The sequence below is a fragment of the Sinohyriopsis cumingii genome, chromosome 11 (genome assembly GCF_028554795.1).
Source record: "Sinohyriopsis cumingii isolate HCF-2022 chromosome 11, ASM2855479v2, whole genome shotgun sequence".
Lineage (NCBI taxonomy): Eukaryota > Metazoa > Mollusca > Bivalvia > Unionida > Unionidae > Sinohyriopsis > Sinohyriopsis cumingii.
The window spans coordinates 51,552,624-51,575,124 of NC_142971.1; the positions used below are offsets into that span (position 1 = coordinate 51,552,624).

The 22,501-nt window shown below is 35.5% G+C and overlaps 1 protein-coding gene across 1 annotated transcript in view; it reads right to left on the reverse strand.

Moving 5' to 3' along the window:
• LOC149788447 (HMG box-containing protein 1-like) overlaps window positions 1-22,501 on the reverse strand; it is a 72,996-nt gene that overhangs the window by 14,902 nt on the left and 35,593 nt on the right. The window contains exons 3-11 of the mRNA XM_089975718.1: window positions 21,847-22,016; window positions 20,966-21,146; window positions 17,150-17,311; window positions 14,896-15,017; window positions 13,672-13,801; window positions 6,356-6,540; window positions 2,444-2,573; window positions 1,653-1,701; window positions 580-749 (exon numbers count right to left, since the gene is read on the reverse strand). Coding sequence (XP_089831844.1) covers window positions 580-749; window positions 1,653-1,701; window positions 2,444-2,573; window positions 6,356-6,540; window positions 13,672-13,801; window positions 14,896-15,017; window positions 17,150-17,311; window positions 20,966-21,146; window positions 21,847-22,016 — 1,299 coding nt within the window. The remainder of the gene's footprint in view (window positions 1-579; window positions 750-1,652; window positions 1,702-2,443; window positions 2,574-6,355; window positions 6,541-13,671; window positions 13,802-14,895; window positions 15,018-17,149; window positions 17,312-20,965; window positions 21,147-21,846; window positions 22,017-22,501) is intronic.

Consider the following 22,501-nt stretch of genomic DNA (forward strand, 5'->3'; position numbering starts at 1 on the left):
GATTACGCTGAAGCATAATGGTTGGCATGTATGCTAAACCATGAGTGACATCATGCATTCATATGGCCAAAATAGACGAAATCCGTAGAATGTGAAAAATTCACCCCAAGTCTGAAAAAAATATGTATGCCAATAACCGATACAGGAATGATTCATGCACATAATAAATCCAATTCCATAAAGTTGACAGTAAGGGAGTTAAGCAAAAAACGAGCAACACTGATGGTGGCAAGGGGTGTTAATTGACAAGGGTAATAATTGGCAAGAGTTATTACCCTTTATTTACATGAGATAGAAAAGATGGATTTGTCTTTTTAGTAGGGCTGGATTCAGGAGGTAGCAGGCTCATATCCTCATCTTAATGTGATCAGGGAAGGTATCTGAAGGGGGGAAAAGGCACACATGACAATGTGACCACTATACTAAAGCTTCTTCTAAGGTGGGCTCAACAACAACCAGATAGGTCTGCTACATATCTCAGTTAAATAATATCTGCCCAACTTTGAGAATTTAAAACATAAATTACCCCATACCAGATAAACTTTGGATGATGAATGAGAGATACATTTAAGGCAATACCTGTTGTCCTTATTGGGGTACAGGTGGGAATATTCCATCCTGAATTCCTTGGCAAACAGCATAAACCCATTCATAGGACGTTTAGGTTTGGGCTCTCCTTTTGTGGGCCTCTTAGTCTTTGCTGGAGAACAATGGCTGCATCTTGGGCTGAAATCTGGCTCCTTTCTCCGCTATATATCAAGAAAACATATCCAATGATAGGAAAATATATGTGGATTATCCATGTATATTCAAATAGAAATAACCCATAAACATGAAATATGTACATCTCTGCATGCTTAATGTACTGCAGAGATAACTGATGATAATTACTAATTCAGTACTTAATTAAGTAGAGTAAAACCACATAGCTGTAGGATTCCATTGATCCAAAAGATTTTACTCTTGTTTATTTAAAGTCATTAGTCAGTCATCATTAATAGCTGATTTGTACATACACAAACCTACACAAGCATTTTGTTCTTGTTGACATAAAGAACAAGTTTGGTCTTTGCATAAGGATTCATTTAAACCATCAGACATAGTGACATTCATACATCTTTTCCAGGTTCAGAACACACCATAAATATGGTCACAACTTTATCATATACCCATCCTTTCAACACTTCCAAGATTCTCACTTATAAATTGTAAATGGAATTTAAATATGGGATACATATGGTGAAAATACATAAACAGTTCCAGTCTGTGTGTATTATATGGAACTAAAAACTGAACATCGGTACTGACATGACTTCATTGTTACACCATAAAAAGTTACTGCAGAGGAAGAACTTATTTCTTGATGAAAATCACTCTCAAAAAGTGTTTTGTAACATACATTAGGAAATGTACAACAACGTGCTTGTAATGAACTGCTGGGGACAAACAATATTTTTAGTTTAAACAAAACAGGAAAAATGCATGAATTATACACAATATAAACTTGCATAGTCGTTGGTAACTGCTATATACAAAATTTCACTTCAATAAGGCTTGTTATAAATTGGTGTCAATATTCTATAATATTAATATAATTGTTACGTATACTAGTTAGTTGATGAATAGACTGCAAGACACATGTAGGTCCATACCTTCATGCTTTCAAGTGCAAGCACTGCATTGGTATCTTCATACGTAAAACTGAAAATACATATTTTTTTATATAAGGACCTGCTCATTTTTTTGTAACAGACACAAATAAACATCTGGCATATAATATAAATAAGGACCTGCTATCTTGCACAGACACAAATCAAAAGCTGCCATAAAATATACACAAGGACTTTCCATTCTACCTTTCACAGACACAAATCATTGACTGCCATATAATATACCTAAGGACTTGTAAATCAACCTTGTAGAGACATAAATCAATGGCTCCATATAGTATACATAAAAACTTTTTTATCTGTACTGCACAGACAAATTCATGGCTGCCATATCATATACATTTAGACCTATTGTCTTGCACAGACACAAATCAATGGCTGCCATATCACATACACAAGGACCTGATAATCTGTTGTGCACAGAGATAAATCAGTGGCTATTATGTTATTAAAATTTAAAAATCTTAAATATATATAAAATAGACATGATCATAACATAAAAAATTGCTTGGTGAAAAATAATTTAACTTGCTTATAAATCAATGTGATGTTTCCTAAGTATAAAGCAGACAACATTAAAAAGTATTTATTGGATTTCCTGCATAAAGGAATCAATAAAAACTAATATAGAGCTAGTTCTTTTTTGAAACCTTTTATACAAAATGCAGTGTAGTATGACAGCTATTCATTGGAAATTTTATTATGTTTGCTTCATCATCTCAATTTTAATCCTAAATTAATGAAATGAAAAAGCAGTGACAGATTTAACATACTCCTTCATGGTGGTGTAATATCTCCCAAATGACAACTCTCCTGGTGGCAGACAAACATCATTTACCAACAACTCATTACATGGTATCCCAAAATGCTGATTTGTTGCAACTGGATGGTAGGATGACCAGCCTACATAAATGAAAACAAAACAAAGTTTGTACATTAGGAAGAATGACACCAACTTCTTCAATGTCAATCATAGACCGTGCTATTTCAAAACTCTTCAATTAGACACCTATTAAACACCATATGTATCCCATGGTGAATATTCACTTAAAATATCCTTACCTGATTATATGACCACCCACTACTGGGTAAAAAATTAACTGGACTTGACCCTTGGGTTTACAGTTGGAGAAACACTGCATGTTCACGCACACAAAATTTATAGGATCATATCCGTACACACTTGGTAATGGTCAATAGTCTGTTTATAGGATCATATCCTACACACAAGGTAATGGTCAATAGTCTTGTTTATAAGGACATATCTTACACACAGGGTAATGGTCAATAGTCAATTTATATGATCATATCCTACACACTTGGTAATGGTCAATACAATAGACAGTTTATAGGATCATATCCATCAAACATGGCAATGGTCAATAGTTAATTTATCGGATAATATCCTATACACATTGCAATGGTCAATAGTTAGTTATAGGGTCATGTCTGACATGGGGCCCTGAGTGGCTGAGTGGTCTAAAGCACTCTCCGTATTGGATCACTGCCATCTCACCTCTGTCTGCGTGGGTTCGAGTCTTGGATTCAGCCAATGTTGGTATGTGAGAAAGCTTGCCAGTAGCTTCTCATGGGTCGGTGGTCCTTTCCCGGGGTTTCCCAGGATCTTCCTCCACCATTAATACTGGCCGCAATGTATAGCCAATCGTGTGCTGAAAAATGGCATTAAACCCCACAACAACATATCTGACACACTTGGTAATGGTCAATAGACAGTTTATAGGCTCATATCCTACACACATGGCAATGGTCAATAGACAGTTTATAGGATCATATCCTACACACATGGCAATGGTCAATAGACAGTTTATAGGATCATATCCTACAAACATGGCAATGGTCAATAGACAGTTTATAGAATCATATCCTACACTAGGCAATGGTAAATAGACAGTTTATAGAATCATATCCTACACTAGGCAATGGTAAATAGACAGTTTATAGGATCATATCCTACACACATGGCAATGGTCAATAGACAGTTTATAGAATCATATCCTACACACATGGCAATGGTCAATAGACAGTTTATAGGATCATATCCTACACACATGGCAATGGTCAATAGACAGTTTATAGGATCATATCTGACACACTTGGTAATGTGCACCAGTTTCTATCAACTTCTGATGCAGGTCAAATAACTTTGACTCTCTGAAAGCTTCTTAAAGGTAATCATGGTGATATTTCCAAACTGGTAAGTATTTGACATAAATTCACCTAGGTAATAATGGTGATGCTTTCCAAACTGGTAAGTATTTGACACAGATTCACCGAGGTAATCATGGTGATACTTTCCAAACTGGTAAGTATCACCTAGGTAATCATGGTGATACTTTCCAAACTGGTAAGTATTTGACACAAATTCACCTAGGTAATCTTGGTGATACTTTCCAAACTGGTAAGTTTTTGACACAAATTCACCTAGGTAATCATGGTGATACTTTCCAAACTGGTAAGTATTTGACACAAATTCACCTAGGTAATCATGGTGATACTTTCCAAACTGGTAAGTATTTGACACAAATTCACCTAGTTAATCATGGTGATACTTTCCAAACTAGTAAGTATTTGACACAAATTCACCTAGGTAATCATGGTGATACTTTCCAAACTGGTAACTATTTGACACAAATTCACCTAGTTAATCATGGTGATACTTTCCAAACTGGTAAGTATTTGACACAAATTCACCTAGATGTGTGATCCTTACAAAATGAAAAAAAAAACATCTGATGCAGTTTCAACCATCACTGAAATATCTGCACTTTAACTTTTTGTAATGTTATTCCTATAACTTTTTCAAACTGCTCTCAAGCACATCCTCAAGTTCCAAACTTACTGAGTAGAGGGGAAAGTGTGATGGAAAATAAAATATTGTGCTACTACAGCCTTGACCATGAAAATAACAACCCCACTCTAGTAAATGACCCACAGCTTCTAGTGATATGTACAAGTATACCAGGTTTCATCCCTTAGTCTCAAATGGTGTTAAAGTTGCAGTGTACCAAGGAAAGTGTTATTAAAAAAACAGTAAATTACTGAGTTGTGACTTTGACCTTGAAGATAGGACACACAAAGCAATTTGTTACTTCATCTGATGGTGCATTATCATGCTAAGTTTCATCTTGCCATCTCAAAAGGCTTTAAAGGGCACAAGGAGAAGTGGGATGGACAGTATGATGGACATTCAGATGACAGATAGAGGGCAGCATCCATATGATGTTGATTGCTTTTCATCCAATATATTCACCTCTAGTGTTGCTTGGTGGTGTGTACTCCTATAGTGTTGTTTGGTGGTGTGTAATCCTATAGTGTTGCTTGGTGGGGTATACTCCTGAAGTGCTTTTTTTGGTGAGATGTGCTCCTGTAGTTTTGCTGGTGGGGTATAATCCTGTAGTGTTGTTTGGTGAGGCATACTCTTATAGTGTTGTTTGGTAGGGTATACTCCTGTAGTGTTATTTGGTGAGGTATACTATTATAGTGTTATTTGGTGGGGCATACTCCTATAGTGGTGTTTGGTGGGGTATACTCCTATAGTGTTGTTTGGTGGGGTATACTCCTGAAGTGTTGTTTGGTGAGGTATACTTCAGTAGCGTTGTTTGGTGAGACACACTTCTATAGTGTTGCTTGGTGGGGTAAACTCCTGTAGTGTTGTTTGGTGGAATATATTCATGTAGTGCTGTTTGATGAGGTATACCAATGTAGAGTTTAGTAGGGTGTATTCCTCTAGTGTTGTTTGGTGAGGTATGCTTCTAAAGTATTGCTTCATGGGGTATAATCCTGAATTGTTGTTTGGTTAAATGTACTCCTGGAGTGTTGTTTAGTGACGTATACTCCTCTAGTGTTGTTTGGTGAAATATACTTCTATAATGTTGCTTGGTGGGGCATACTCCTATAGTATTGTTTGACAGGGTATACTCTGTAGTGTTGCTTGGTGGGGTATACTCCTGTAGTCTTGTTTGGTGAGGTATACTCATGTAGTGTTGATTGGTGGGGTGTACTCCTATAGTGTTGTTTGGTGGGGTATACTCCTATAGTGTTGTTTGGTTGGGTATACTCCTTATGTATTGTTTGACAGGGGTAAACTCCTCATGTTGTTTGGTGGCATATACCCCACCAAACAACACTACAGGATTACATTTTCCAAGGGGGGAGAAGGCAACAACATATTTAGTACAACACATAACATCAATTAATAACATACAACATCGGTACATGGCAAAAGACCCCAGTGAAATATGTACAAATCTCAGTCAAGTAGCATCCGATTCAAATGAAAATGTATACTGTCCTAAATAGATCCCAATATTCAGCCAACTGGAACCTGAAAATGTATTTGATGTACAATTATCTCCATAGAGAGATCATTTTTAGTTGGGTACTTAGCACCCGTTGTTTGGTATAAGCATAAAATCATTAAATGCTAGTGAATTGTAAGCATTTAACCTCTTTCCAAGATCCATCTATCAGACTGGAAAAATCCCTGCCTGGTAGTCTGAGACAAGGCAAATATTTTGATGAAAAGTCAAGATTCTGTAATTTAATTTAAAAAATATCCCTCCTGGACAAACTGGTGAATTTTTGGCTCTTCCAACCCTAATCTAGAATTGAGAATCAAGTCAACAATACTAAAGGCAGTTAAAGGAGCATGAGTTAAGGCTAACCTTTATCTCTGACAAAGAAGGGGTGATCCAGCTGACAGCGGACCAGTAGGATGGCTGTCCGGAGTGATCTTGACTTCCCCCTTACCCGCTCCAAACCAAAGTGGATCTCTAGTTGGGGCATGGCCATGTTATCGAGCTTAAATTCAAACAGCTTCAGCACTATCAGACCCTCCTTCATGACAAAACTGAAACAGACAATTAAAAATTTAAAAAGCGAAGTCAGCCAATCAAATAAACTTTTCATACAAAACATATGGCTGGCACATGATTTTGTTATTGCATATTCCTTTCAAGTAACCATCAGATTCAGAGTTAATCTTAGTTGCATCCTTTTTAGGTGTGAAGGTCTTAAAGTAAAGTCAAATAGTTTACTGCTCCTGCTTCGACTTGTTTTCACCAGGTTACTTATAAGTCAGTTTACCTCTCGTTCCAATTCCCGTCTTGAGGGTAAAATCAAGTTTCATTATGTAATACTCATTTGCTCTTATTACCCTGATACCTTAGCACTAGTCCCCAAGACTAAAGGACATGAGAGTGAGGAGGAGGGGAAGTATATCTCTCTTCTATCTGCCTGTCATCACAAGGTTACAGGCTCTGAGAGGGTGCTGTTCCTTCTTTATGCATGGGTGGGAGCATGTCTTACACTCAGCCATCATTCTACTTGAGCATGGCAATGGTGTTACTCCTTTATAACAGGCCAAGGAGTTGCTGGTGGGCCTGGCTTGCTCTCTGCCTTGTTATATTCTCCCCTGAAAGGTACCCTTGATACTGTTTCACAAAGCAACATATGCCCAGGTTTTTCATAAGTTTTTGTGCATAACTTTCGTATGTGATTACAGGTGTTTCACTAACAAGACTTGGGTGCAACTTTATGGCAACTGCCAAGCAGTGTAAGTGAAAAGTTGTCATGCAGTCAGCATTTCCACACTGCATGGTATACTGCCAAGCAGCTGTAAGTGAAAAGTTGTCATGCAGTCAGCATTTCCACACTGCATGGTATACTGCCAAGCAGTGTAAGTGAAAAGTTGTCATGCAGTCAGCATTTCCACACTGCATGGTATACTGCCAAGCAGCTGTAAGTGAAAAGTTGTCATGCAGTCAGCATTTCCACACTGCATGGTATACTGCCAAGCAGTGTAAGTGAAAAGTTGTCATGCAGTCAGCATTTCCACACTGCATGGTATACTGCCAAGCAGTGTAAGTGAAAAGTTGTCATGCAGTCAGCATTTCCACACTGCATGGTATACTGCCAAGCAGTGTAAGTGAAAATTGTCATGCAGTCAGCATTTCCACACTGCATGGTATACTGCCAAGCAGTGTAAGTGAAAAGTTGTCATGCAGTCAGCATTTCCACACTGCATGGTATACTGCCAAGCAGTGTAAGTGAAAAGTTGTCATGCAGTCAGCATTTCCACACTGCATGGTATACTGCCAAGCAGTGTAAGTGAAAAGTTGTCATGCAGTCAGCATTTCCACACTGCATGGTATAGGTTAATGTATTTAATAATTTGAACAAAAAAAAAAAGATTCTAAACAGTTTTGCTGTAAACAATCATTGTCACTGTCATCTTCAGGCAGTCATATCCCCAAGAAACTAGAATTAATAAATGTTCTTATAATGGCTCATAATAAGAATTCTTTCATGCAGACTCTCTTGTCCTTGTATAAAACAATGTGTCAGTTAAAACAAGAAAGAGGTATAAAAGGTATCTCAGTGCTACTGAAACAATTTAAAATGAAAAAATTTGTGTTTTCTTTAAAATATGGCCTGGTATTATGCACAACATCTTATAGAGAATCAAATTCTAACAAAATATACACATTTCATTTTGACTCAATGATTTGCTGATTATGGTTCAATAGCAAAATTATTAATTATTCTGACTTGTTTATGTTCCTGTTTCCACAAATTCGCACATTTGTACAATAATTCCTCAAAGCTATACATGTTGTGACAAGGAAACATTGCTGCATCTATGTAAACCTAAGCCAACTATTATTATAGCAAATTTTAAACTGTCTCTATTTGCAGCAGGTAAAATTTTACCCCAGGGTGGACAGTGCATAGTACCAAATTTTGACTGAAACAAGTTAAACATAACATTAAAATAACCGTGTTCAAATTTAACAAATACCTGTTCATTTGAGTACACATAATTCTGGTAATACTCATTATCAAACAGCAGTGGGAATTTGCACCCATTTAAAATAATAAATAGAATAAAATTATCTTAAAAAAATTACCTAAAAACTTTTTATCATATTTATAGCTTAAATTACATTTTCTTCAAGCTTCTATTTTAAGCCTGTAGTTGTCTGCAAAAAAAAAATGTGTGTTTCCCTTCCAAAAACATGATCACTTGCTCAACATATTTACTGAAAAGATTTCAATGTTTTAGTATAAGTCTATGAATTGTCTCATTTTATAATTAAACTGTATAATTAGCAGTAGCTCCTGACTCCTTATTTCATATAGCTTTACCATGGCAATCGATCTTAAGGATTTTTCCTCAAGTACACGGGTTTACAAAGATAAAAATTAACAAACAAAACAAAACAAAACTGAAGATAAAGAAAAACGCATCTTGTATGACATCCAAGTAAACAGATAAATCTTCATGAACAAGAAGAATGGATTCTTGCTTATTGTTGTTCAAATACCAAATATGTTCTATAGGATCTTGTACTTATCTTACTGCATGAATAATTCTATTAATCCTAATTGTTAGTCTTCTTGGAGAAGCTCTTCTGTGGCAAAATTATAGATTGATGATGACAAATATTTCTAATGCGGAATTCATCTCTGGGGATGGGAGTGGGGCAAGTTGCTCTAATAGTGACATTTTTAGTTTGAGTTATCACACCAAACATGCCTGTACCAACCAATGTTCAAACTGTCATCCTCTGTTATTCCAATACCAGATACTGTCAGTATTTTTTGTAAGCACTAAAGATAAACCAATTTGTATAAATTTGTTAAACATGTGTATTACAAAATCCACGCAATTTATGGCAGATTTCACATTTTTTTCTTTTTAATAAACCATTATCCAAACTTTCTACATTGTTAAAATGTAAAATCCTGATTAGGATGAATATAAATATTGGTTGTCATTTCTTATAGTAAAAACAAAAGTGACATGTATTTTTTTATTCTTCTCATATTTATACTTAACCTGATATATTCTGGAATTTTATTTCTTTGCATGAATGTATTATTAAGTAAACATTTATGTTTTAAAATATAGTTTTATCACATAAGTAGAAATATTAATCAGATATTGTGACTAACTTAATCCAGGATAACCTCAGTGTTGACATGAGGAGGAGAGAGGCAATCTCCTCCTTCCCTCTGTGGCACATCGGAACATTGCAAGGTCCCAGACCTTCTATGACCATTCCAATGCTGTATCAGTACTGGCAGCAAAACATAATATAATAATAAGGAACAAATAAATGGGTGCTATCCAGTCTCACTATAAGCCAAGTGATTGTGTATGACCAACTAAAACTCAAAAAGTCAGTGAGTGTGTGACCATTCTCCACAGGTCTACAACTTGACTATCACATTGTAAATGCATTAGCATGCTTACCTCCGATATTTGTTTAAAATAAAAACCACTGAAACATAGGTCACAAGCATGAATATTACCCAATATTAACAATAATATGTAGCACCCAGTCACAAAGGTGGGTGGTGATGTATAACGGGCATTGCAGAAAATCATAACAATTGCCTACACTGTATTTTCACACACATATATACACCACAGAAATTCACCAATCATGTAAACAAATATTTAGTATACCCACCCCATGCTTATATCCTGCACGAAACCTAGCGTAAGCTCACATTGATCAACCACATGCACTAACATCCCCATCACAATATACATGGAAGTGTACAAATGGGTTGTAACTGATTGGAGTGAAATTACACAATCAACCACATGCACAAACATCCCCATCACAATATACATGGAAGTTTACAAATGGGTTGTAATTGACTGGAGTGAAATTACACAATCAACCACATGCACTAACATCCCCATCACAATATACATGGAAGTGTACAAATGGGTTGTAACTGATTGGAGTGAAATTACACAATCAACCACATGCATTAACATCCCCATCACAACATACATGGAAGTGTACAAATGGGTTGTAACTGATTGGAGTGAAATTACACAATCAACCATTCACAACAGATTAGTCAAAGATGGAATACTTCAGCAAAATGGACAACTTCAACAGTTCAATGATCATGGTAAAGATGAAGATGGCAATAATGCAGGAAACAAGGATAAATGATGCATGTTTTGCAACAGTAACAGTTTCAACGACAATCAGTAAGACAAGAGCTTTGATGGATTTGACAGCAATTCCTGCAGGGCAGATGAACTTTCTGAATAAATATTAGTTAGGTTTCTTTCAATATTTCTGTTAAAATGCCAATTGTTTGGACAACAGTATAATAGTGAAGAATTTTAGGTTTGTGTATACTGTCATTAAAACTAAATTCCTGACAAAATTTCCAGTTGATCAGTGACACCCATGTCGAGGTAGTACGCTTATATCCCCAATGATAACCTGATTGGGGAACTTATCTGGACAACAATGATCATCGAAGAAAGCATCTCAGGAATTTGACAAGACTAATGATCTTGACCTCTGTCTTCATGAGAAGAGTGCTCTTCCCTTATACTGAGAAGGCAGGGGATGCACTGTCATGAGTTATGAGAAGAGTGCTCTTAATTTATACTGAGAAGGCAGGGGATGATCTGGTGTGTTAGTAACTTCCTGAACAAGGACGTGCCCATGATCCATTCTAAGATATACATTCTGGTGACTTCTGTGTACCAGAAAGCATCTCTGATTCTTCAGGAATCGGTGAGTTGGTGATTTCTTTAAGTGAGAAATGTCACTGGTTCTACCCTGGAATAGAGGGGTCCATCTGTGAAGAAGAGGCTGTTTCATTCTTCTTGCTTCAGTACATGCAATGGCTTTCATCTAAATCCCACACCTGATCAACCCAGAAGGTGCAGAAAGGACATCTTATCAAACACACACACATACAATGCATGCTAAATGAAGAGGTATAGGTGTCCCACAAATGTTTTTATGGCAGCATTAGCCAACATTTATGGCATGGCTAAAAGAAAACTGAAATAAAACACATATACTATGGAGAAAATGTCATTTGTAATACAAAACATGATGTAGAAATAATCAAAATCATGGCATAAGACACAGATTAGTAACAATCTTGAGTGCCCAAGGATACATTTTACCACACAAAGCCCAGAGAAAAAGGATAATATTCTAAAATGGACAAAAGTCAGTAGGACACCAGACTGGGACTAGGTACTTTTTGTTCTAAATCTCCAATTACTAATGGAGGAGGGAATTTTCACCTTGAACCGGGTTAATTTTCACCTTGAACCGGTGAAAAGCACCAGGAAAACAAAAGCAATTGTAATAATTTTGGCATGAAAATTTCAAAATTCCCTCAATTATCAGCAAACTTCCCTGCTACTATGTATAAATGTATCCCCCCTCATAAAATTCTTCAATTTTTCAATTTCGATATTTTGGACCAATAATTATTTGTGAGAAAAATCAATAAAATGAGTAACTTTCCTTAAGATTATCACGACTGAATAATAGCAGGTGATGTATTACTGTTAATAAAATAATTTTTAAAGATGATCGCTTGTGAACTGCTGGAATATTTAATTTTTAAAACAAATTTTAATGTTGCTTATTGTTCAATCAATCTAAAATAACTTAAAGGTTTATCAGTTGGCAGGAATTTCTTGCACTAGTTTTACTTACTTTTGTCAAAGAAAATGTCATTAAACAGAAAAGTACAGGTGAAAGTGAGGTAACACTAACTGCATATAATGCAAGTCACTCAAAGGACTGGTGTTCTGCTATCAGAAAAGAATTTCCAGGAATTCAGGATAAGACCATTTCTTCTTTTAACTGATGAGTGTTGAAAGCATCTCTGACATTCTTGAGCAATAAAATTTTCACATTGGTTGCTGTGGTAGCCATACCAAATGTAAAGTAACATTTTCATTTAGAAGACTTGTGGCAGAAACCCATCCCAGTATGATCATCTATTCAGGAGAATTACTGACAAGATTTTCAACATGTTCATTGTGGAGTCATACTGGATGTATGGGACATCAGTTTTGTTTAAGCCCAACCTGATATCATATGAAATTTGTTTTGAGAAGTCATTTAAAATAATGCATGTTTCAGTAATTGTGGTAATTTCTGATGGCATACTAGCATCAGATGAAGCAATCTGAAAAACAACTATGCCATAGTGCTTTTCTGTCAAAGTTGGTTAAATTGTGTGATGCAGTGTTCAAGAAGAATTTTAAAGGTTTTTCTGGATTAATTTTTTAAATTTTTTTTATTTTTATCAACAGTGGAAAATATAATCATAAACTGACAAAATTATATCTAAAAAATTGAAACACCTTCCTCCCAGATACTTTCTCTCAAATATGGTCAAAATCTATATAGCAGTTCTTGAGTTAAAAATTTTTCAATATTTAATGCCAATTATATCTGATTGTTGAATGATATTTAAACAAAATTAAAGACCTTCATACCAGGATGCTTATGATCAAATCTGGTCAAAATCTCTTAAGCCGTATTTGAGAAGCAATTATATTTTTAGTAATGGTAAGCACATTTGATGATTGATTTGCTTCATTTCAAAATTTTTTTAAAGACCTTTGTGCAGGATCGTTTTTGTCAACTTGGTTGTCTTGCTGAGCAGTTTTCAAGAAAAATGTTGTTTTAAGATTTTTCTACATTTAATGGTTGATCGACATAATTTGAACATAATTAAGGACCTTCTGTCAAATCTGATCAAATTTTCTGATGAGAAGCAGTTCTTTACAGGATTTGTTATTTTTAGCAATGGCTGCCATATCTGATTGCATATCAGCATCACTTAAACAAATCTGAAATGACTTTATGCCAGGATGATTTTTTAAAGATCTGGCAAAATTCTGCTGAGCAGATTTTAGAAAACATAATTGTAAATAGCAACAGAACCAGTTAAAAGTGATCATTAATTATTCTTAATATTATCCAAAATTTTGCAAGTAGAAAATAATAAATATTCATTAGCTTAAGCTGTAACTTATTTTTACCATGCTCAGTGGAAATACACTGTACTGAATCAAACCAGAAAACATGTTCATGTGGTAACTAGTTCTATGCAGCCAGCAGCTGTCAATGTTTGAATTACTCCAAGACATAATGCCTGAAAAGAAAACCACTTCACCCACCTGAGAGCAACATTCTGATTGTTCTGTCCCCTTCCCCTGGAAGCTGACAGTGACAGTTCCTCTTTCTGTGCCAGGGTCTCAGCTGCCTGCCACAATGAGTCTGGCCATTCTATGAAATGAATCAAGGTACCTACAATAAAAAACAAGGGTACCTTATATGCCTGCCCTGTACTTAATACTGCTCTCTGTATTCACAGAAGGGCACAGCTGACTTGGAGATCACTGATTAAGGGCTCTCAATTACCTAAACCTTCGGTTAAGGTATATGGTCTTGAAGTACACTGAAAGTGCAAAAACAATGGCAGATGACTATAATTTTTGGGCAGAAACAAATTTTCAGTCATAATGACCTTGACTTTTGAGCTTCTGACCCCAAACTCAATAGTCTTCTTCCCTGCCACATGCCATCTCGAAATTTTGGTCTTGGTATGTGCTCTAGAACTGATGTTATTGTGTGGCAACCATCTGCTGCCTTACAGCTACAGTGACCTTGACCTATGACTTCAATATCCATAGGCTTCTTCCTTACTACACATACAAGCCATCCACAAAAGTTTGGTCCAGGCTTAGCAAAGTAGAACTAATGTTATTGTGTGGAAACCATTTGGCTTCTTCCAGTCACAGTGACCATGATCTTACGACCCTGAAATTACTCAAAGTGCAAGGTATCCACAATAGTTGCTAACTGTAGATGGTGGACAACTCAAATTATTGTGCAGAAATGAAATTGGTAACAGATAACTGGACAATGTCATAAGATAATAAGCTCTGCTGTATGAAGGATATATAAAAATATGGCAGATTGGACATAGCTACTTTGACACTATAAATCACAGTGTATCAATGCAGTGTCTATGTCAGCGTCTATGTCAGATCGACTTAGTAACCACTGACTGCAATTCTTTGAGGCTTTCCACAGAAGTTAATATTGGAACACTTGTTTTGTATAGCTTTGCAGTAAACATTAATCATATAAACATTTTAAGTTTTCTTATAAATTATGGATGCATCTTGCATGCATTTTAGCCCTTTGCTTTGCAAATGTCTTGAGGTTGATTAAAAATGGGGAAAAATATTTAACTGCATCTGAAAATATGTTCAAATTTTAAATAAAGCAAATTTCAATGCTAATGTCAACAGCACCAAAACAAAGACACACACTTTTATCTCAACAAAAACAAATTTAGCTAGAGAAATCTCTCCCTGTGTTTCCATGTCTAATACCTTTAATAAAGCTATGCCAGACAGCTGTAGGCCAAGTGTGGGACCAAGTATTGTCCTTAGCAGCCAATGTTGGAGGAGATGTGGATGATACCTGAGGGTCACTCTCATCATGTACATAGTTACTGTAAATAAATAAATGTAATGTTAGTTCAAAATGAGACAGAAAAAGAAAAACAAAAGCTTGTGGATTGATTGGCAGGAAATAGTATGTCAAATTTACTTATTAATTAGTAATGACAGCAGTTCAAAGAGCCAGACAACAATTATGTTATTCTTTGTTAAAAAAATGAATATACACTTTATTTAACTTAATGACCTATCACTTAGTTCACAATTTCAATTAACAGTAAATCTGGTTTCAGTAAGTAATCTCTGTTAGACTGAAATCCAAAAAGACATCCTTGACCAAAGAAAAATTTTTAAGGGCAGTTTTCAGCATGTTACATAATCAGCGCTGATACAGTAGTGATTTGCAAAACTTAACAAAATAAAAGGGCCTCACACAACACATAGATGCCAACCCTTGAATTTCAGATTTAAAAACTAGAACCTATGCATAAAAATAGGACATTGTTATCTAACATTTCATTTTAAGTCATTTTAGTTAAAAATGGTTCATACCATCATCTTTATAGCCTGTGACATACTTAAGTCCTTTTTGGTTGAAATGTGCTTCTTACAATCATCTTTATAACCTGTGACATACTTAAGTCCATAGAGAAAAGAATTCAAGTATTCATTCAATCATGATGCCTTGCAAACTTGGAATTTTTGGAAGCACATTTTATTTTTATCAATATAAAATCATTATCAGCCAGTGTATCAATATCTTTACCTTCATCAGGAAATTTTGGACATCCATTTTATTTCTGATTAGTCAGTATTCAATTGCTTGTGTGATACATGCATCTGGACCTCCAAGGCAAAATGAGAATGGTCATCCCTTCTATATTGTCTAGGGTGTGAATGGCAGCCCCTTCCTTTTTGTTGGTAAAGTTGAAGGGGACAGAGCAGGTCCATGGCCTGTCATGTCCACCTTACATTAAAACCAAGGAGGGAGGAATATCTATGGCAATATGTGGAGCCCAGATTGAAGACCAATGACCATTAACCAGACATAGAAGGAGCAAATGATAAAGACAACCCATATTAGATTTATCCAAAGAAGATCAATGTTCTTCCCTCTCAAGATGGCATGATTCACCAAGACACCTACCTTGATAAGGCACTGCTCATCCATATGCAGAAGGCACAATATGCTGTTAGGTATCTTTCTTCCCTTGGGAGGGGCCTAGGATCATTACTTCAGTGGCACTAACTGCATTGTAACTGATGTTGAAGATCCATGGTCCTTAGATAATCTCCGAACCATGATGGTGGCAGAACACTCCTGCCCCACAGGATCTCTTGCCCCAACATGTGAAGAGATCCAGACCCCTCCTCAACATGGAAGGGGTGATCCACTGAAAATGAGGAAGATCCCTTCTTCCTCCCCTTGTATGTGCAGCAAAATTTCATCAAAGTCCCACATCTGGTCAGACCTAATACAACAAACTGGCAACCGTCCATTCATACTAAGCAGGTGGGGTTAGTGTGCCATGGGGCTTTCTAGTGCCTAACTTGCCCACATAGTGACATTATAAGCTCCAAAAGACAAAAAATTCATGCAAAACAGAAAATCTTGAACCAAAACCGGGTAAACAATACTTACACTAGCACCAAAACAATGATGAGGGTTATAACTTAATAAAACAATGCTTGCTAAGCAAGGCATTACAAAAAACCTTACATTTACAAAAAGAACACACAGGTGACACTCAAATAAAGCAAGGCAGAGACAAACACTCAATCAATACAAAATGGTAAATGAAATACCAAAATAAGTTTAAATCCAAAAGCAATGGCCAATTTTGATGAACATAGCACAGGTGTAACATGTATGTTGTCCAGGTACCAATTCATGGCAAGGTAAAGTCAACTTCACTTTTCTGAGACACTGATGTGAAATTTGCCTTACAATGATGACTGTTTTGTCTGAATCAGGCTGTAAAAGACATAAATGGATGGACAAAAGAGCTCATTCTAGAATTCCCCCAAAAAACAAAATATTCAGGCTTTTGAGTGGCTGGGAGAGGGTTTTTTCTTAATCATCACTAGCTTGAAGACTTATGAAGATAGGCTCCTGCTCACTAGTGATAAAAGTACTGCCATCTATGAGGAATAATCTGATCAAAACAAGTACAAACAATTTTACCCATTTGTATCAGAAAAATACTGGATATTTTCCAAGGAAGAAGTCTTTGTGTAGCAACCAGCAGACAGCTGCATGTTAGACAAATGAGCTGTTTGATCAGGGTCACTTTCCTTGGATCTGTGGCTCCAGTCTTTATGTTGCAGCTCAGATATCTTGGTGTCCCTGGGTAGAATTGCAACAAATTCATTCAAATGAATTTGAAAATATCTATCGATATTCAAATTTATTTTCATTATTAGTTATTATTATTATTACTGGTCAAAGAAATAAATTAATTATTTAAAATCTGAAAAACTAATATAATTTTAAAACATTTGAAGCTGAAAAAATAAAAATATAAAAGATATTATTTAAAAATTATTTTTTTATACCTCTCCCTTGATAACTCATGCACAATGGGTTTGAAAAAGCACAGATTCCAATGTGAGGAATAATGAGTCACTGAGGTATCTTTGCAAAATTAAGAAAGGGATGGAGATCAACATTGAATGTTGAAAGCTGACTGGGGGGGAGCAGGTTACATTGTAAAATACCCACTTTATAATCATATCAAGAATAATTGTGAATAAATAGTTGTTATAATAGCACTGTTAATATTTCTTTATAAAATTACCTTTAAATGATCCTGAAAAGATGGTTAAAAACAATATCCAAAGAGGTTCTGATCATGCTACACAGTTGATAATTGTTCAGATGCTGCATATGATATAACAGATTTCACAGAATGTAGGCTCAAAATGTCATAGAGCCCAGGCTGGTTCTCCACATGAGCACCCATAGATGACAGTGAAGACGAGGAATCGGGGTTGGATACATTTACAAATGACCAGGATGAATGCTTGGGCTTTGTACCAGACAGCAGATGACAGTGACATTTATAGAACTCTTTGAATCACAAACTGTTGACTTTACTTTCATGGTTTATTTGTAAGGCATATAAAATTAACATCTTCTGGGACATTGTGAATTTGATCGTTCTGTTGCGAATTTGATCATTCTGTACCACTATTTTGATACCTGTATGTGACTTTTATTAGAATTTATCATATAAGCGGGTTTAAAATGTCAAGCTTTATGGATTTCTATGTATTTTATGACACAAAGATGGACAAAATCTAACTTGTCAATTTATTTGTGACATTCCAATCAATAATATAATTATTTTACAATGGTTTTGCCTTTATTTTCTCTATCTATCTTTCCATCCAGTTTGGCTTGTTTATTTTCCAAAGCACAACTACCACACATTGATGTGAAATCGGTTATAGAATATGCAGCATCTGAACAATTGTCAACTGTGTAGCATGATCACAGGGAGTTCAAAATAAACTGTGTTAGCTGAATATAGGGCTCTATTTGGCAATGAACAAGTACTACATCTGCAGCTTGATCAAAGGATTAACAACTGGAAAACAAAGTGGACACTGCCTTTGTAAACTAAGGGATTAAGATCAGACACATACAGGGAGCTGAAGGTCACTACCTGGCATTGAACAATTATCAAATGTTTGGCTCAATCAAAGGAGTCAACTGGGAAAACAAAATGAGTGCTGCTGTTACAAGCCAAGGGCTTTGCACTAGCAGATAACTTTGAAAATATTGCACAGGAATTAAATCCAGCTTTTAAAGACAAATATGAATCAAATTAAAACTTTTACTGAATCAAACAGTGTTTACACAGAAAAACACACAATATAAATACGCCTTTTTATGGAACTGCAGTCCAATGTAAACACCCAAGGGGAAATAACAATAAATGTGATAAAACAAAGCAGGTCTGTTTAAATAGATTGTTACAATGCAAACAAAAACCACTTCCCCAAGCTGTGGATCAAAATACATCCAGCACTTAAATTAGTTTTCACAGAAGTGCTTAGGGTATCAATGTGACTGTTGACTGACTCTTTACATGTCTGAATAAAAGAAAAGATACCACTATTACACTGATTACACTGAAACAGAATAAAAAAATCAAAACACGATTTTCACCTGACAAGGCATCTTTAATTAGTATTTATTTCCTGCCACTTATTATCATTCACCAACACTTTTAATTGGTTGCCACATTTAGCTGTTTACAGGATACTGAGAAAATATTTTTTCCCCAAGGAAATTCTAACAAAAAATGTGATTTCTCAGTTAAAACTGGTGCATTTCACAATACTGATTTTAAATTCCTGGACTCTAGCTGCAATGTTTGAATATAAAATGAGCAATATATTCATGTTTTATTTATCAATTTTGATCTGGATTTCTTCACATTCAACGAATAGGAAAAAGAAATGGAATCCACATCTGACCATGCATTACAAGTATGTCTGCAAGCTATCCAGGTGCAGGTTATTGAGGGAGAGACGTAATAATGATAGTAATAATATCTAAACCACAACCACTTATATTCTAAATGTTGATCAAGTTCATGATATCTTAAATATCAAACAAATTTGAATCATATAAATTTTGAAGGTAAAAAACAGTTTTCTTCAGACTGTTAATGCAGTCATACAGAATGTGCAGACAGCTTTTTTACTTGCTCCTCATCATACATGTATTTGTAAGGCTCCAAATACTGACTTAGGGTTAACACTTAGCAACATGCCACTCACTATGGAATATTTCAGAGTTAAGGCTGGAATAGCTCCCTAGACTGACACAGGGTTAACACTCTGCATCCCACTCACTATGCTATGGAATATTTCAGAGTTAAGGCTGGAAAAGCTCCCAAGACTGACACATGGTTAACACTCTGCATGCCATTCACTTGGAGTTTTTCACATTAAAGTTTCTTTGTGGTCATGGAAGAAATTACAGTTTGAACCTTGGTCAAGTTTGAATGGAATATATCATTCTGAACCAAATTTTAGCTGTGCCAGGTACTGTATATACTTGCTTATAAGTTGAGTCCAACTGCAAACTGCACAAACCCAGATCTGCCATCACATAATGCACCAGCAGATCTGGGTCTGTGCAGTTTGTTAGTAACCAATAAAACAAACAAAAGAGACCCTGATCTGAATGTGCATTATGCTATGGCAGATCAGGATGTTTGCTGTTTGAAGTTTACTTTGACTTACAAGTGAGTATATATGGTAAGCTATTTCCAAGATTGAACATGGGGTACTGTTTAGCAAAGATCAGATCCAAAATACTAATGTCCATGAGTACAATGGAAGTATGTTCCAATATATGATAAAATATGCAAGACTATCACAAACTCTGGATGACAGAAATGTTTTTGAGGTGATGGAGTAAAACAACCAAAACAAAAATGAATAATAAATGATAAAACATTGTTGAAACTTTAAGAAAAGTGATAAACGTATTACTATTATCTCTCTTTTACCCTCCCCTTATGTACATCAAATCCCTGATTATTATGACTGCAATTTTTAGTCCCTCATAGCTTCCTTACAATGGAGTTTACACTGGCTCACTAAAGGCAATATGGCTAGCTTGTGACTGTCACAGCACACTCAGGATTAAGGATTCACAAATTCAAAACTAAATTTAATCACTGCTTTGAGCCATTTAGAAATGTGTCTTAACATTCACTGTTCTAGTTGACCACAGTGGGTTCATATTTCTGCTCAGTGGTTAACCAATATTAAACTGGCATACCATCCATGGAAAGTCATTCACTCTCAATTGCTTCATGCTATGAAACTATAACAAGCTCGTCGATATTAGCAACGAAATAACTAAGGAAGTCCTAATTCTATTAACAATGATGTCGTGAACAATCCAGATGAAATTATCTCGACATCATGGGCTTGACTACAATCATCTTGCTGTATATGACTCCCATACAAGTCTTACCCTGTTTTGATGTCCATGCTCAACATGTATGGTGAGTTCTGTAGCAGCGGACTCTGTGGTCCAGTTGCTATAATGGCAAGCTCTGTCAGCTTATCCACTCCAGATTCATTCTCCAGACTACTGCCAAGGGATAGGGGTGGGGGCACCACATACCTTCTGGGCATAACAGTTTCTGGTTCATCTACATAGAATGAGAGAAGTAGAAAAAGCTGAATGTTTTGACTTCTTATCAACTTAATTATATTTCCGATGTAGTTTCTTTAGCTTTCTTAGTTTGCCACTTTGGAAATTTATGGGTAACCTGTTATTTTCTGAGGAGAGAGTTCCACATAACAAATTAATGTCACCAAAGACCCTAGTTTCTGAACTTAGCTACCGCAACTCAAAGTTTAAGAATATCTCCTTCAGGTAACATGACTGTATCACAACATAAAATACTACAAGTTCTTATTAGAGAAGGTATTCTGTCAATCTATCTATCCAACCATTGGAAGAAAAGCTATTGATTTACTTTAAATACAAGCTTGGTCAAATATTTTTTACATATTACATTACTTATGAAATATCTTATTACAGTAACTTTATTTATTTAATAACTTAATGTTTTAAAGTATGTTTAAAAAATAATTTCCAATATCAGATTGTATACATAATATACAACTTACAGTTCGTATATCTGTATATCTAACTTTTCTGTTCCTTGTTTTAAAAAAACTTTTTAAGATTTCTCTATTTATGGAGATGCAGCTATATAATACTGTGATTTTTTTTCAAAGTCAAACATATGATTCAAACTAGCCAGTCATGTGACTATTTACAATTTCCTAGAGTTAACTGACTTGCTAAATGGAATGTTTGTTCCGCATTCAGTGAATGCCTACCTTTCACATTAACATTCTCTGCCTCCATTTTCATGTCCAGCTTTCTCTTGGCTCCAAACACATCGTCAGTTTGTGGCAATTCAGCTTGGTTAACTGGAGATGTATCATGCATGGTACAAGGTAGGTCCTCACATTTTGTTTTTTCTAAGTGGTACTTGAGTCCATTACCACTGAAATTTGATCAAATATTACTAGAAATTAATATGATATATACTCATATATAAGTCAAGGCAAACTGCAAACAACAAAGATCCTGATCTACTGCAGTATAATAGACTTTCAGATAAGGGTCTATGTTGTTTGTTCTACTAACTACTCTTAACAAACTGCACAGACCCAGATCTGCCAGCGCATTATGCAATGGCAGATCAGGGTCTGTGCAGTTTGCAGTTAGTCTTGAACAGCAAGTGAGTATATATGGTAATAAGATGTATGACTGAGCGCAATGAAAATATGTGATGACTCAGTAGCCCTTATAAGAATAGAAGATTAACATTTCAAATACAATGAAAAATATTAACAAATTAATGTGTATTCTATGTATCTAACAATACCATTTCAAATAATAACAATTTTCAATTGAACTAAATGAAACCAAGTTTGAAAATGAAACAATCAAAAAAGAGAAAACATCTTGTCCTGGCCACCCTCTCTA